The 17747-nt window shown below is 39.9% G+C and overlaps 2 protein-coding genes across 2 annotated transcripts in view; both read left to right on the plus strand.

Annotated features, from left to right (window-relative positions):
• Window positions 1-12455, plus strand: part of LOC136701939 (uncharacterized) — a 48835-nt gene extending 36380 nt beyond the window's left edge. The window contains exons 7-8 of the mRNA XM_066676740.1: window positions 7491-7551; window positions 12343-12455. Of these exons, the coding sequence (XP_066532837.1) occupies window positions 7491-7551; window positions 12343-12455 (174 nt within the window). The remainder of the gene's footprint in view (window positions 1-7490; window positions 7552-12342) is intronic.
• Window positions 1-17747, plus strand: part of xkr6b (XK, Kell blood group complex subunit-related family, member 6b) — an 85089-nt gene that overhangs the window by 42797 nt on the left and 24545 nt on the right. The gene's annotated exons all lie outside the window — the stretch shown is intronic.

The following is a 17747-nucleotide window of genomic DNA, read 5'->3' on the forward strand; positions in this document are numbered from 1 at the left end:
AGAAGGCTTGTGTTGCTCTCTCTCAGCAAGTACTGAGCATGCTCCATGCCGCTGATCGTCATGGTGACTGGGGGTTGACATGGGGCTCCTGTGAGGCTGTCTCAGGCTGTTTGTATGGCCCCAGGCTGAACAGGAAGTTGCTCAATCTCGGAGGACATCACACACACACTCTTTGCACACAGATGAATGCCCCTGACAGTGATGGTACAAAGATCTAGAAAATGTTGAAATGCTCCAAATTATTTGGACTTAAACTTGGACAATAAAAATGAACTGGGAAATAAATAATAAAATGAAGTGTGTGTATTATTATTATATATATATATATATATATATATATATATATATATATATATATATATATATATATATATATATATAATACTCTAGTCATTCAGTCATTCATCACATCAGTGGTCAATGGACTCTGCCCACAGGGAGCTGTACATTTTTAGTTGGTTGACGAATCTCACTCCATCAATGCCACCGAGGGCTTTAATAACTCCAACAGCACTTCTGTGTCTGATCCACCCATACCAGCACAACACACATTAACCACGTCTGTGGCACTGCAGTGCTGAGAATTACCCATCACCCAGGAGGCCTTGGGGGTCCTGACCATTGAAGAACAGGGTGAAAGAATGCAAACAAAGTAAAGAACAACATAGGTTAAACAGTATACAACCACAAAACTACAGTGTGCTCCTATATGGTCAGTGGAGCTGAAAAAAAATGCAAAATGAGTTTAAAGACAATGAGGTGGTTTTGATATTATGGCTGAGTGATGTGTATCTATAACGAACAGTTAATTACATCCATAGTCTTGGTTTATGCATTACGTTGCCTTGGACACATTGAACAGTTTATAGAACAAGTTTTGATGAGAATGGAACTGATGTGAACTGATGTAAGTAAACTTTGTAACAGTGGAAAGGCAGGAACTGTTGTCCTTTCTGTGTTCCGTTGCTCAAATTTCTTTCTGATTCATCCTTTGCTGCTGTCAGAATAGTTTGATGTGCTTTGTGCTGCTTTCCTCACCAAAAACCTTTGTTCAAATATTAGTCACTACTATAGGCTAAAAAAAAGTACTCTGAGCAACATTCACATGACACAGCTATGAAATATTTGTTTATCCTCACTATTGCACAGCACAGTTCACACCTGAGTTTTATTAACTGAGTTGCACAAGTCAACTATTCCTAATTGTATCTCGAACATGGGAGGAGTGATGTGTGTGCTTGAGAGCTTTATTGAACTCCATGCTTAGAAGAAGAGTCAACAAAGCAAGTGGAAATTCAAAGCACATGAGTATTCGTAAGGACAACAAAAGGTAGAGGCCAATATAGGAATATGTCCAGAGATACAGACACAAGTACAAACATTAGAAACAAACAAGTAGTCTACAGTGTGCATAGTGAAGACCATGCCTGGCTCCCAAAACTCTTGCTACTGCTCCTTGTCTAGTCTGGATAAAAATGTGTAGGGGTTGAGGGGAGAACATATATTTCATATATTTGTTCATTTTCTGTTTTATTGAAGGTTGTGGTGGATCTGTAGCTTATCAAGAATTATTGGGCACAAGGCAGGAATACACCCGGGACAGTACACCACTCACACATTCACTCACATCTGTAGACAATTTTGAATAGTCAATCCAGCTATATAGGCATGTGTATTTTAACTATGGGAGGAAACCAGGGCAACTGGATGAAACCCATATAGACACAGAGAGGAAACCCACACACATATACAAATTGGTTCCTACTATGCACAGTGGGGCAAGACACCTGAGAGAAATACTAAAGGCAAAGAAAGAGGAAAGGCAGATATGCAGATGTTACCTAGTGGTACTCCCAGTGGCTTGTTTGTAAAGCTGTTGTAGAGGTGTGTTACTGGATGCTGTTTGTAAATGTGTTGAAAGTATTTCGATGTTCACTGAACAACTGAGAGTAGTTCAGAATTCTTCGGCTTAAAACTGTAGCGAAAAAGGGAACAAACTTAAACGAATTGTTTGACATTTTTCCAGTGCTCTTCCGAGGGAGAGCTTTCAGGGAGCAACGAACATATATTTCCATATAACAACTTTTCATATATATTATTCCCCAGTGCAAAAGAAGAAGAAGAATCACTCTGTTCATCTCAGAGTTTCCCAGAAGAAGTACAGAGTGAATCAGGACTCTGTTATGCTCTGTTATGTTTGAGAAGGCACTGTGTGCACTCCAGTCTCAGTAAGGGTATGTGTCAGAAGACAGATGTTGACAATTTGATTCATGCAAATCCAAGTCAAATCTAAAGGGTTCAAGTCCAAGTCAGGTCTAGAGTTACGTGGATTCAGGTCCAAGTCAGGTTTCAGGAGTCACTTGGGTTCACGTCTGAGTTGGGTCTCAAATTGCTGGGGTTCCACTCAGAGTTTGAGAGATCAAGTCTAATATTGAGCTGCTGGTGCCCAAGTTTGTGGCGAGTGGAGAGTCACTGTGGTTTATGTTGTAGATGAGTCTAGAGATGATGGGGTTTGTGTAGGAGCTACTTAGAGTGGGCCAAGACACCCAGACACTCAGGGTCACTGAGCAGCCTCAAAGGTCCTGAGACACAGGCCACTAATGAGATATTGAATTAGCATGCACTGTGATGTGACCAGCAAGGGGACATTTCTCATCTCAGACAAGCAGGTGTGTATACACTTATACGCACACAAACAGATATTTCCATACCTCTGAAGTTCAGTCTTAGAAGTTGGTTACATTTACTGCTTCTCACATATATTCACTTATGTTCAGGTCTCATGAGTGGCCAGTCCTTTATTGTAGGAACAACCTGCATTGTTTAACAAATGCAGTTTTAAATTTGCAATTTTTTAATTTCCAACATCAAAATCACATTCATTTATACTCTTTGTTTGTGTGGCTGCTTTAAGTTGTGCTTAAATAATAAAAAAGTCTGAAACACATTCATACAACTTCGGTATGAATAGGCAAATCTAATTTGCTTTTGGCTCAATAGGCAGTGGTATATAAAAGATTTTTTTTTTCTTGTGACATCAATGAAGAAATCCAACACTGAATTCAAAATGGGCTGTTTATGAAGCTTAAAGCAAGGAAAATTCATTTTTCCCTGATATGGGTCATTTAACATAATAGAAAAAGAACACTGAGGTAATTCAGGCTTCAGAAGAACGTTCAAAGGTGTCCCCCACCTTTCCATGGGCAGTGCATTTTAATGCATGACTAATCCCAGCAGTTCTGTTAAGCACAGACAGATTTCCAATAGGAGTAATCCTTTTTTGATGACCGATCCTTCTCCTAAACAGCACAATGTGACCTGAAAGCAGTGGATGGACACCTTTTGGTGGTCTGGGGTCCAGTGTGGCTGGTGGTCTTCATCTACATTCTGCTCTCTTTTCAGTCCTGTGAGCACCTGCCTTGTGCATTCATCACTCTGTAAGGCACTGCAGAACTGTGATCAGAAAAGAAATTAATTTTCTGTTTTCTTTTCTCGTGAGGGGTTGAGGGAGGGGGGATTTTTCTCCGTACTTTTTGCCTCTTTCTGAAAGGGAATGGGTCCAGGTGTCCAACAGAGATACAATGCAGGGAGCGGAGGAGAGAGATTGTCAGGGATGAGTGCTCGAGCCAGCCAGGAGGGATATAGGAATGGAGGGATGGAGGAGAGTGGCGGCTTGTCTGGATTTTCTGCTGCCTGACGGCGTCAGCCCCCCACCTTACCCCTCCTCAAAATGCTGAGTTTCTAGGGGCTTGTCTTCTCCAATCTGTTCTCAATGTCTCACTCTGACATTTTTTTCTGAAAAACACTTTGCTCCAGAATGGGGGTATTTCTAGGAGTGGTTAGTGCCTCACATATCTGACTGCTTTGGTTCTTTCATGAGAAAATCTGGCTTGGGGATTATACATCAGATAGCATTTGATCCTGGATCACTTGTGACTAATTAAAAGAAAGCAGGTTAACTGTGTTATAAAAAATAAATAAATGATCTTCTCTTAATATATGAATTTAATATATACATATTAGAATAGAATAGAATGCGTTTATAAATATTATGTTACAATTATGTTACAGGATCCTGGAGGTTGTGGGTTCGAGCCCTGCTCCGAGTGACTGTCTGTGAGGAGTTTGTTGTGTTCTTTCTGTGCCTGCGTAGGTTTCCTCCAGGTGATCCAGTTTCCTCCCATGGTCCAAAACACACAATGGCAGGTGGTTTAGCTGCTCATAAGTGTTCAATGGATTGAGATGAACTGGCACCCTGTCCACCTCAACCCTGAACTGGACTAGCATTTACAGACGATGAATGAATGTTACAATTATGGTTTTAATTATGAATGTAACCATCTGCTGCATCCGTTGTTAACACCCTGACACCTAACAGTTGTGCTGTAGTTGGGCCTAGATTCAGATTTTCCAGTTTAAAAAGGAGGAAACACTTTTCTGATTTCAGTTTGAAGGTGGGGAGAGATTTTGGTAAACAAAGTGTTTTCAGTGTCAGAGCATTCACAAAATGACAGCTCTACTATGGTAGAGGTCTAAATCCCAATATGCAGTGGTTTGTACCCATTAAAATGGTTCAACAGGGGAACAATAACAATTTTACTAGTTGTCCTTTTTTGGATAATTTCTGATAGGATCTCACCACTGCATTCAGGTGCCACTATAATTATATTATTAATGTCATTTATTTTAACAGGTGGTTATTTTGAGCTGATGGCTGATATCTCTAAGCAATGATATGCTTACAACGTCTTAATTTTGATTATCCAAAATATTTAATTAATTTAATATAAAACCAAAACTGAATCCTAATCCTAATCCAGTATATTCATTTATCAAAGCTATTTGCATAAAGTCATATTGTCTTTTTTTTCAGCTTTTAAACACATTTTTCAGGCTAGTCCAGTGAGGTGGTCACTAAGCTCACCCTGGCCTGTGCTGCCGAGAATGGTTTATGAAAGCTGCTGCTGAGCCTTTATTACCAGCGCCATCCATTTAGAGCACAGCCCCCACACACGTCTCTGTCCTACTTTCCCCCACTCACTCATTTCTCCTTTTCCATCCTCCTCCACCTCACTGTCACCTCAAGAAAAATACATGGTCTCCTCAGCAACTTATTTGCATGTTGGCTAAGCTTATACAACAGACTGATGATCTATGAATATTAAAAATGTGCATTTTTTGTGTGTATCATATAATTGTATTTCAGAATTCTCCCACTCTTGTCATTTTACTGTAACGGTTGCATAGCATTACAAATGACACTTGTTATATTGTTAACAGAAATAGCCTAAGAATTAAGTTTGAAAATGGCAAGCCAGAAAAATGTATTTGCCACTACATTTGTTATGAGTTACATCAAGGAAAAAATGCAGAAAAATCATGTGCATAAATTAGTTCTGTTCTTGGGGATAACATTGTATCCAGAAGTGCATGTGAGTTTTGGTTTAGACCATTTAAAAATAGTAATGTTGATGTTAGTAATTCTGAGGGTAGTGTATTAAGACTTAATATTATTTATTTTTAATAAAATGGTAGATATCATTTTAATACTATGCAACATTTACCATAGAATGATAAAAGAGAAGAAGAATATTTGAAGTTGGAATACAATTTTACAAAAATGCATTCAAACTTTTGTACAGCTAACATAATATTTTTAGTCCTTTAAGGGTATTTTTAACATTTTTAACTCTCTAGCTGATGTTTGTGATTGATAATGGTGAGCGTAGTCTCGTGTGCAGCTGCCCCACAGCATGCAGTTTTGTTTAATGCTTTTCTGTGGGGATTATACAAGCAGTGTGTACAGAACATCTCTGTGTCCACTAAAGGTCACTACGCAATGTATGAAGGTCCCTCAAAACCCCAATAAAAGTGCCAGAACTCCAGTGAAACACTCCTTATAACTTCATAACAGGATCAATAGGTAGAGACATGATAACATATTGCTTGTGTTTGTCAAAACAGGCAAAAACAGTGTTTTTAGCGGCTTAAATCCAACTTACCGCAATCCAGGTATTAAGCAGTAAATCACTGGGCTGTTTTTCTCTCTAAAATGAAATTGGCTGTACATAGGCACTTAGACGTGGCAGATGAAAGGCGATAAGTGGCAGGCTGGTGGACTGAGTCACAGTGAATCACAGGCTTGTGTGTAGGTTCTCAGAGCAGCGGGGTATGGAAATATGACTGCTTTATCTGAGTGGGAGTGGGCCCCCACTTCCCTCCACACACATAGCTGTCTCCACTGATGGGATGACACATTAAAGACCCTCTTTCCCTTTTTGTCTTTCTCTGGGTGTGTGGGGGTGTGCTCCTTTGGGAGCTTGGAGATATCTTTATCTGCCTGTGTGGGTTTACACGAATTGAAGTCCAATGTCATCTCTATGCCAGTATTAGTAAGTGTTGCTGATGTAATGCATCTGTCTGTCTGACTCAAAGGCCAGTCTGGAACACTGACATGCCCAGCGTGTGTGTGGAATAGTAATGATGTGGCAGGGGACTGACTTTGAGCTGGTTTTGTGTAGCTAAATAATGTTGTTTCAGCATTTAATATATTCTGTCCTTTCTCATATAACCCCATTTCAAGCTGAAATTTTGCCAGCAACACATTCAAAGCTGTAACTATGAACCACAGTGTAGTTGGACCGTTCTCATAGTAGAAAATATCAGCATTTTCTGTTATATCAGGTCATCTAACAGCATTGAAAAGAAATGAAAGGCTGTGTTTGTTGTTGGATGCATTGTGCTATTAGCAGTGAGAGTGTATGCACACATTTGGTCTTCAAATGAGTAACAATAATGTGAATGAAATGTGAAACACCTTCCCATGTATTTCTTTGTGTTGCATATTATGACAGAGAAAAGTATGGCCTTGTTACATTATATCCCTTACATATCAGAATACATGCTACAACCGCCCTGAGCAATCATGGTACTGAAAGAGAAAAGTAAGAGTCTGATATCTTGCTCTGTGTTTACTGAATATCACAGAACCTTTAAAGTCTTAATAGTTTTGTTGAAACAATGTTATTTTGGAACATTAAGCTATTTTTCTGAGCAAGATCCTTTAGTGCTGGAAAAAGGCCCAGTTTTCTAGCTTGTTTGGACAGGAGTGATTGATGGTCTGTACGTCTTTGTCACCATCTCTGCCAGTCTGACCTTTTCTTTTCCCTTTTCACTCTGTTTTCTCTTGCTCTCTGCTGTAGCAATGTTCATTATGGAGGGTTTTTTTTTTATCAATCCCACTGCTTTATCAGTATCCCAGTGTTAACCGACTACAGTTCAGCTGGCCATACGTTCTCTCTCTGTCTCTCACACTCTTTTTTCCTTTCTCCCTCTCTCTCTCATTATCTGTCTCTTGCCTTCCCATCTATTTCATATTAGTATTGTTTTGTTTTTTTTCTTTCTTTTTCACAATTCCTTCTCAAGCGCTTTATGTCCCCTCTCACTCTGCATTTATTTTCTCTCTCTCTTTCTCTGTGTACTGTTTTCAGACCTCTCACCCAGAAGAGATCAATGAAGGATCAGATTGCCGTATGCTTTTCATGTACATGGGCAAGGGGCCTGTGTGTGTGTGTGTGTGTGCCATAGATCTCCAGGCATTGAATGAAAGAAGAGAAGCCTCTCATGGGATTGGTTGAAAGGTTGGTTGAGAGGGAAGTGTGGACATAGCTGGAGTTTTATGAATGAAATGAAAGCCTTGGAAGCGATCCCACGGCTTCACTGACAGGAGCCACAAGGTTTCCCTGCCTGAAGGGTGTGTGTTTGTGTGTATGTATGTGTGTGTGTCCAAGGTTCTCTCTCACTTAGTAATCTCTATGGACCTCTGAATCCTTTCCTGTAAAACCTCTCTATCAGTGATGTGTTTTAGCCTACAGCTTATAATAGCACCATGATAATGTGGGTAAATGATGCCACTTATGGGCAGTACAAGAACATATTTTAAGAGCCCAGACAGGACATTTACTCTTTAATGATCATTGAAATAGCACAGAAACACCTAATGATTTGCTTCCTATGGCTGAAAAAACTCCATTAGGCATAGCATAAACAATGCCATGAATGACCCTAGCACCTGGTTTATCACAAAGAGCTTGGTAATTCTTGAAATGCTACCCAGGCACATGTGTATATATAGACTTCAAATGGGATGGGAGCCCATTTTCTTTTACCCTTCAGTAGTACAAGTGACTTCATGGTATTTGAAATGCCCATCCTTCATGACATGGAAATGGAGCTAGTGAGTTTCACAAGCTTCGTTGCTCTTCGCTGCCCCCTTTTAAAGTAGAATTGACCATTGTTAGAGAATCCAGCTTAGTAACTAAATCCTGATGCACTGTCATCACAGTAAAAGGAAATATCAGCACTGCAGATAAGAAGGTTCTTTTGAACAACAGCTAAACATAAAGTCACCAGTTAGCCATGCTAGTAATGTGATAAACAAACAACAACAAAGAAACAAACAATAAACAACAGCAATTGTTTGTATGCCAGTATTTATGCCACTATGGATCTCTTATATAGAATCTGTACTAACAGATCTTACTACTAATAGATCTTGTTATTACTGAAAAAGTGCAACAGTCTTTCATTGCCTTGTTAATTTATGTGTTTGTTAACAATGGGTATATAGCAGAGCAATCAGAATTTATTGCAGTAAATTGTGTTGTAAACAACACCGGAAAGAGAATTTTAAGAATTTTAATAGCGTTAGATTATCTCCAAATGATTGAATGATCATTTTTCAAGCCGTACATTTTTTGAGCTGAATGATCAACTGAAGCTACACAAACTTCACTGCTCTTAGGCTCTGAGTTGCATTCTATAATGATTTTTTTTTCTTTTAACACCCACCAAATATAAAGCTGTATAATGAGGAGTTATTAACATTTGTTCTGACATATATTTACCGGCCTCTCTGGAGCTCTTATGTAGAGCTTCTGGTAAATGAATTTATATATATATATATATATATATATATATATATATATATATGTGTGTGTGTGCTGTAAATATAAACACTAAAATGTCTGCACCAGCTGTGTCAGAAAGGCAGAGCTTGTGTAATTTCAAACATAGTTTTAATGTAAAATTGCTGTTACCAGAGCTCCTTTGGCATGTCCCAGAGATCAATTCCTGTCTCCGAGAGGCTCCAGATCAAAGTGACTGTAGCATTGCTGCCCAGGAGCACTTCACACACTGATGGCCTGTCTGTCACTGTGTGTGTGTGTGTGTGTGTGAGACAGAGAGAGGTCAGACACTGACTTGGGACATAAGCTCAATGTCCAGAGACGCCCTGGAGCCAGCTTTCCGCTCCTCTGCCACTCCTGAGCTGCTTGGAGCCGCAGTGAAAAAGAGCTAGAGCAATGCCATGGCCCTGAGAATTATGATGGATGCTCCCAGAGCCAGTAACTGTGGAAACACCTTCTCAGACTTAATCCCAGAGGCAGGAGAAATCAAAGTGTCCCCGACAGGAGCACTAATGCCTCTCCTGTAGCTGTAGTTTTAGATAATTGTAATTGATTACAGCATTCTCCAAGTGCTAAAGCTCCACTATATTCCTCCTGCAAAGTGAAGATGAATGAAAATAATTGGAGGGGGGAATGAGTACAGTCATTGTGCTTGTTTATCCTCCTGGGTTTCTCCCAGCAGAGCCAGCTAAGAATAAGCACACGCCGCTCTGATTTTTCCTGCATTTTTGATCGAAGAACCCTCCTAAACGCCGCCGTAAAAAGTGCTGGTGCGAGTGTGCAGATGCTCACATCTATCATCATCACAAAAGCGTCGCTAAGCTGTGAGGCGGATGCCTGGGGAGAGAGGAACGCCATCAACACGCCACGAAACGTTACACACGTGCCATCAAACGTTCTCTAAACGCCTCCTCCTCCTCCTGAGAGAGTCTCACGCTGCAGCTGCTTTCTGCTCACTGTGTTCACTACTCTCCATCTGTGCACCGCAGCAATGAGGGTTAAACACAATTCACATTCATCCCCTGCTAGGATTGTAATAAAACATCAATGCCTCAAAACAAACATTTTATATATTATTTAAATTTCTGTACATATGTCATGAAAAGACCAATGAGAATGCTGTAAACAATCTTGTCTCAAGGTGAAGAACATATTTCCATAAATAAAACTCTCCTTAAAACAAAAGTAAACCCTTTCCCCTAAAGGCACAGTGTATCATTTTTACTGACTCTATTTCCTTGCTATGAATTCACCTACCAACTGTGGACCAGACATGGACTGCCCAAAACCAGTTTAGAGCAATGCCATAGAACATATCTGCCTAAGCCTTTTTGCAACAGTAGTACTCTAACTGAGTTCAGAGACACCAATCAACCATTATCTATTAAGAGCACTATGTACAGTACTGTGCAAAAATTTAAGCACCAGATATTATTCATTCATTCATTGTCTGTAACCACTTATCGAGTTCAGGGTCACGGTGGGTCCGGAGCCTACCCGGAATCACTGGGCGCAAGGCGGGATCACACCCTGGAGGGGGCGCCAGAGATTATAAGATTTAAAAAGCTATTCATCTGAGAAAAAACAAACAAACAACAAATAACGCCCAACATTAGAATAAAACCAAATAACATTATTCCAGTAAGTGTGATATTGTATGTGTGACTGTGTTGGTTTAACTTTTTCCAAATCTCTCCTCGTGGAGTGCGTATTATTTGAGGTTATCTTCCAATACATAGTTTTAGCGGTTAATAAACAATGATTTTAAATAATGTGTGATGTTGATGAAGTCTTATATTTCTTATTTGTTTTATATTATTATTGTTTAACTAACTTCATACAAGCACCATGCTTACTGAGAAGGCATTAGTTTAAATATATATACACACACACATTTATTTATCCTAGGTGCCTAAGACTGCACAGTACCGTAGTTCTACAGTACTGTGGCCAGGATCCCACAGAGCATGTGTGATTGGGGTGGGGGATCATTCTCAGTGCTGCAGTGACACTGACGTGATGGTGGTGTGCTAACATATGTTGTGCGATTGTGTGTTGTACAAGTGGATCAGACACAGCAGTGCTGCTGGAGTTTTTCAAGCACTCAGTGTCACTGCTGGACTGAGAATAGTCCACCAGCCAAAAATATCCAGCCAAAGGGTGCCTCATGTCCACTGATGGAAGGCCAGAAAACAACCAATACAATCTGTGCAGCAACTGATGAGCTACTACCTCTGGTAGTACATAAGGTAGGTGTGTCTAACAGAATGGACATTGAGTCGACATAGTGTTTAAAAACTCCAGCAGCACTGCTGTGTCTGATCCATTCATAAACAGAACAACACACACTAGCACATGAAAACACAACAAACCACTTGTTTGACCACAGCACATCACCAATATCTCTTTAAGACCCCAGGGAACGGTGTTACCATTTGGAAAAGGGTTATAGTATGTCCCATTAAAAGTATGTAAAAAATGTATAAAGGGGGTGGTATGGTGACGCTACAGGTAGCGTTGCTGTCACCAGTCTCCAGGGTCTTGGGATTGCAGTTTCAAACCCCACCTCAGGTTACTGTCTGTGAAGTCTTTGGTGTGTTCCCCTCATGTATTCCTCACCATGGGTTCTGTATTGTTGCTCCGGTTTCCTATTGTTGGCAATGCATATGTGTCCATGGGTGTGATTGTGTGAGTGAATGAGTGTGCGATGTCTGTGATAAACTGGAGCAACATCTTTGAATAAGGAAAAAAAAAATTCAAACGTGACACAATTTGGGATTTCCTACAGCACTGAATCAGTTCCTAGGAATCATAACTGAATTCAATCTTTGTGAGGTCAGAGATTTACTCCTGTATTTCCCAGGATACTGCTCCCTCTCTTCCTTCTATCTACACTATCCATCCCTTCCTTTTCTTGTAATTTACCTCTGCCACTCTCACTCCCCCACATAACCCCCACCCCACACCCATCCTACGCAGAGCAGCAGAGTGGATATGTCCGGCAGGGCTGGTGAAATGGTGGTGGGGGGGATGTGAAATGGTACAGTCTGATAGATGAAGCAGGGGAGAGACAGTGTGTGTGAGTGGAATAGTAAAATAGCCCCAGAGATGAGGGAGGTGGGAGGGTTGGGGTGTGGGGGGAAGTGGGGGAGGCACAGAGCCAGAAAATTGCATTGCGTGTTTGGTGATTAGTTTACCTCCTGGGTTCTACTTTTCATTCTCTCTTTCTTTCCCTTCTCCTTTCTTTCATTCTCATTCCCTCTTTTCTCATCTTACTCTTCCTCTCGCTCCACTCTGATCGGTCCCTCTGATTCTTGCTGTTCCCGTTATTGCCTCTACTCTGTGGCTCTTGATCTTCTCTTTCCGCTCTCCTCAGAGCCAGAATGTTACAGTTCTGCTCTGGCCTGTATCTCCAGAGGACAGCGTCTCATGTGCAGTCTCCCTGACACAAGCCTGAAGGAGATCCGGGCCACTGTGGACTTGAGATAAGTTCCAGCCACTTTCCCTTGCTCCTTTTTTTGCACAGGACAAGAATTCACAGCTGCTCCCTAGTCAGCCATTATTTAGAAATAAAAAATGTCCTCTTTGAAAAATTTAGTTTGGCCTTTTTGTGCAAAACACAGCACTGAAACCACACTATTTACAATGATAAATGGCTGGTTTCTAAATGCAGACACTAGCAAATGCTCTGCCTAAGTTAGTGCAGCTCGCAACCCTAAAAGGTTCTCCTAGAGGCTGCCACCAAATGCAAACTAGCATAGCAAATGACCACATCTTTTCTACAAATACACTTCTGTCTAGAGGTATTCAGACAAGTTGATGAATTCAGCTGCTTCAAGATTCAACTAATATTCAAATATGTTTTTAATCCATTATCTGTTAATTCATCTTTTGATCATTTTTATATCATTATAGATCCATATAGCACTTCACAATGTTCATATCAGGGGGGCAATTGTTGGGGCAATGCCTCACCAGCCAATCATTATACGACCTTTAACTACTGTTAGTTATTTATAACATTTATAACATTTATAACACTGTAGGAAGCAACATACAATCAAACTATATTTTGTGCAGGCTACCACTGCTCACCACACACACACAATATATAAAAGGCTACAGTGATTAACTCATTGAATTAATTACTGCATACTGCAGAGACATAGTTGGACCAAAACATGTCCCAGGACCTTTTCCCCAAATAGGCCCACCAACTGAGGGGGTTGGGGTGGGTGGGGCCTGCTTGTGAAAAGTGCTTAACTTGTCTGATTTTAAAATTATTGAAGAAAACCCATACATATTAATAATGATTGTTTATTCAAGACTGAAGAATGACTAATAATCAAGAAATTAAGAATGCTTAATCATCACTTGCACCTCCTAAAGTGTGAACCCCTAACCAAAAATATTTTTTTTTATGCTGCTGTCAAATTAGTTTAGCAGTTTTGTGTTAATTTTGACAGCAATATAAACCACATGATATTTCTCATTATCACAACCCAAATCCAGGTACTCTAAGCTGACTATCAGACTGACAATGGTAGCTCATGACTTTACCTTGAGGTTTTTTTTAAGAGGTTTAAATGCTCCTTGGGCTGATGGCCGACGGAAATTTCCAGTGAAAGCCGAACATGCAACTAGTATCACTGATCTGTGAAAACTGGGGTGCAGAACTATGTTTAGTCCAAGTAACTAAAACAACACGTGAAAACATGATGAGTGCTTTTCAAAGACAGATTCCTGTTATAGACAGGTTTTTGACATCACCAGCTCCATTTCGTGGGAGAGCCCTGCCAGTTCAAAAGCGTCAAGCTTTAAGCGTGCCAAGCTGTGTCTCGTCGAGTAGTGTCGAGCCAGACCCATGCCGTGGAAAAGCACCATATGAGAGGGGTTACTGAGTAGCCTAAACGTAACTGGCTATAACTCATTTACCGATACCTCTTCCTGGTGAAATTCCTCTTGCGGTTTGTCCCTTATCATGACCACCAACATCAGGTTTAATTTCCACCTGCTTCTCAGTCTCGTGATTCAGTGTTTTGGTCGACGTTGTCTAAGACATTACTGCTGCCGCAGCCAAAAGCTCTATGAGCTTTTTCCTTTTTGATGCATTTGATCAATTTCTTTTGGCTTTCTTTTCTTTTAACTTTTTCCATCCACCTTTCTTCTTACATTTTCTGCTTGCCATATCTCTGTTGAGACTAACGATTCACTCACTCTTCTTTGTTGGCTCTTAGGCCTGTGGAATTTATGCTTAACAAATGGACAAATGATCATATTACCGCCCCCTGCTGTTGTCAGTTGTTAGACTCTAAATTTTGGTTACTGAACAGGTACCGATTTACAATAACCTGTCATGAAGAAGCTTTATCAGACCATGTAAGTCTGGGGTACTATAAAGTAAGATTTAAGAAATGGGGCTAAAAAAACAGAAATATTCAAAGTCAAATATGTGATTAATAGATTTTTAACATAAGTCACTGTTTTAAGACTTTCAAAAAAATAAAATTTCAGAATTAGATACGGTGGTGGATTCATCATTTTAAATATATCAAGTGTTAGACAGACATCCCAAGTCTCCTGAAAGATCCGGGACTCTCCCGCATATTATGCGGCTCCCTGATGCCCGCAAGTCAGATAAAACCTCCTGGAATCTAGAATGTGCGACAAAGAGCGCACACAAACTGATTTTTTTCCCGATCTTGTGGGAAAAAGAGGGAGAGGAGAGAAATGCCATACTTGCTGTGGTAGCCTACCTTGTAGTAACGCGCTCCCCATATGTGCATATTCATGAAGCGCATGCAGAACAGAGAGGGTTCTGGTTGGCCTGTCCTCTGCAAAGAGTCAATTAGCTAGCCAATGAGTTTTAGTGTGAGCGGTTCAGTGAGTGAGAGTAAAAGATTGTTATGCACAGTTCTGTATCAAAAAGTCTGGGTCCGGGGGTACCACCCTGAAATGAGTTTTTGTAACTTGGGATGTCTAGTTAGATGTAAGAACATCACAGGAAGGGAACCCTGCAAGAATCAACTATATAAACCTAAATAAAAAGACTCCACAGAGCAGAGGCCAGCTCAGCCTTTGAGCACACAAGTTTGCGATTGGTATGTGCAGGTGAAGTAATAGCTAGATATTATCCAAACTGGCTTTGTTTTACAAAGAGCTTTCTCTCCAGAGAGCTTTAATAACAGTCTCTGATGCCACAAACTCAAGCCTAATGCATTCAGATGCCAAAATGGGCTGACTGTAGATTCTGCTCTGGTTTGTGGTCCTCTCAAAGGCAAGTAGGTCAAGCTCTTTCTTTTAATCCTAGCTTAGTTTAGCCTCTTGTCTTGTTGATATGAGCTCTCATTTTCCAAAGGAGCGAGACAGGCTCCCATCCTTTTCTACACAGCCCAAAGCTGACTCTCTCTCTCTTTCAAAGGCAGATCAGCTGCCATCTCTTCTCAACTGTTGTTTTGTGTTCACTTTGAGTTCTTTTAGACTCTCAGCAAACATTCAACTCCCCTGTGCCCTTTTTGTTTGTTACAGAACTACATTTTTGCGGGTTTCTTTTTCTGAAAGACCAGTTATGAATCTCAAGCAAGGAACACAGGCCCATGTCCAGCTGCAACAGACAATGCGCCTTTAAAAAAGCTGGCCACCTGTGTAAAACAGGTGAAAACATGGACAGGAGTCAGTTACTTGCAGGCTGGCTGTTTCCCTTCTTTATTTTCTCATTACTTTCTCATCAAAAAACATCCTTCAATAAATCAATAAGCAGTATTCGTAAATGCATCTCTTAGGACATCCACTTCTATTAAATACAATTTGAAGAGATGAAACTTGAAGTTTCTATATCATATGACTCAAACATTCACCAAATATTTGTGCATGGATATCTGCTTTAGTTCACCTGAGGTTTCTTCCCCCTTTTTTATCAATTGAAATAAAATTTGTACATGTATACATATATATTTATATGTACTTCACAGCCTGTACTTTTATGCAAAAGCTTAAACAGTTTTTATCATAACAAAATAAACAAGAAAACATTTAAGTAACCACAGATTTACGATTTAAAACAGTCACCATTTAAAACATTCACAACACCTCACCAGCTCAGCTCATCATCTAATTTGGCCCATACCCTTAGACAGTACTTCCATAAGAGTGCTGAGATAAAGTCTCAAGGAACACAAATTATATACAACAGGGTACTACATACTGTTATATACTTACACAAAAACCCCACAGAGCGTGAGTAGTTTTGATTTTGTTAGCACCAGCATCTAGCATCACGATTAACAAAACGTTCGTTCTTAAATTCGATGCCATTTAGGGGACCAATTAGACGAAACTGATGTTCAACATATATACTCATCGTTTTCAGAATTATTTTACAAGCATATGTCTTACTAACCTGTTTAAAACAGGTGAAAACATGGACAGGGGTCAGTTTCTGTCTTACTTTCAGGCTGGCTGTTTCCCTTCAACCGCAAAAAAAAAACAACCACTATTGCCTAACCTCCTGTCTCGACCGCTCCCCTAGTGGCTGAATTAGGGAATACAACCTTGCTTCAAAGGAAAAACATATCGGACAAATATATCTCAAAAAATCATTTTCTGAAACACACTTAGCATACATCACACAAAACAATTATACATATAAACATAAAAAATTATGTGTCACACAAAGACCTAATGTAGCACAACTGTAATAGACACCTAGCACACCATATTGCCTCAAACCTAGGGTGACCAAACGTCCTCTTTTCACCGGACATGTCCTCTTTTCGGGGCCTAAAAAATGCGTCCGGCCGGGATTTCTAAATTTCCAAAACTCTCTGTGAGAGTCCACAGTCTTCCCCCGTCCCAATTCTTATAATAAGCCCTAATTCCTTTCTAGAAGTGTGCACTTTGATGACATGCACCTTCTTTTGCTTACATCACTTTCAGCCGACATCACAGTTTTTATTCTGGGCCTCGAACAGAAATGTGTTGAAAGTTGTTAAGGTAATTTATCATAATCTCTTCTTCATATTTGGAAGAGTTACTGTGTCACACGAGCTTTTCACTTTCTCCTCTATATTTTACAAAACTGAAAGTCGTCACTTCTGTCCCTGTAACGACACAAATACACGGACACTCCTGACCGTTACTCAGCTCCTGACGAGTTAATCAAGTTACATCTGCGCAGTTTTTCTGTTTAACATTAACTTTAGAAGAAAACAGGCCAACTCTCCGGATCATTAAAGCAGGGACTAAATTACAGCTCTCACATACAGCACGTTTTATCAGCCACACCTTATAAAATATGAAATATAGCTAAGTATTTTTACATAATGTCTGGATCCCAGTGATGTTCTAATCATTTATCAAGTCTGTATTACTTCTGGTTGATCAAATGTGGTGCTTGCTTTTAGTAACGTTTAAAAACACATTTAAAAGTTAAACTCGTCCATTTCTGTTATGATCATGAGTTTTCTGGTGTAAACAAGTCGCTTTAATACAGGGCTTCAGTTTTGAAATTTGGTATAAAAAGAAAATAACAGGTTTTAATGATAATAAACTGTCAAGAAATAATTATTTTATTATATTTGCTTAGGGCCAAATGTTGAATGGAAAGGAATCTGTCCAAAAAGGCATTTGTTATTTATCTTGTTAAAGGGTATCTGTTTATGTATTAACTTTCAGGAGCATAGATTATCCTTCCATGGTTATGGAAGGATTTGTGCTGTAAACCTGCCCCATGTGTCCTCTTTTTTTAAAACTCATATATGGTCACCCTACTCAAACCATACT

This window comes from Hoplias malabaricus, chromosome 7, assembly GCF_029633855.1.
Source record: "Hoplias malabaricus isolate fHopMal1 chromosome 7, fHopMal1.hap1, whole genome shotgun sequence".
NCBI classification, from domain to species: domain Eukaryota; kingdom Metazoa; phylum Chordata; class Actinopteri; order Characiformes; family Erythrinidae; genus Hoplias; species Hoplias malabaricus.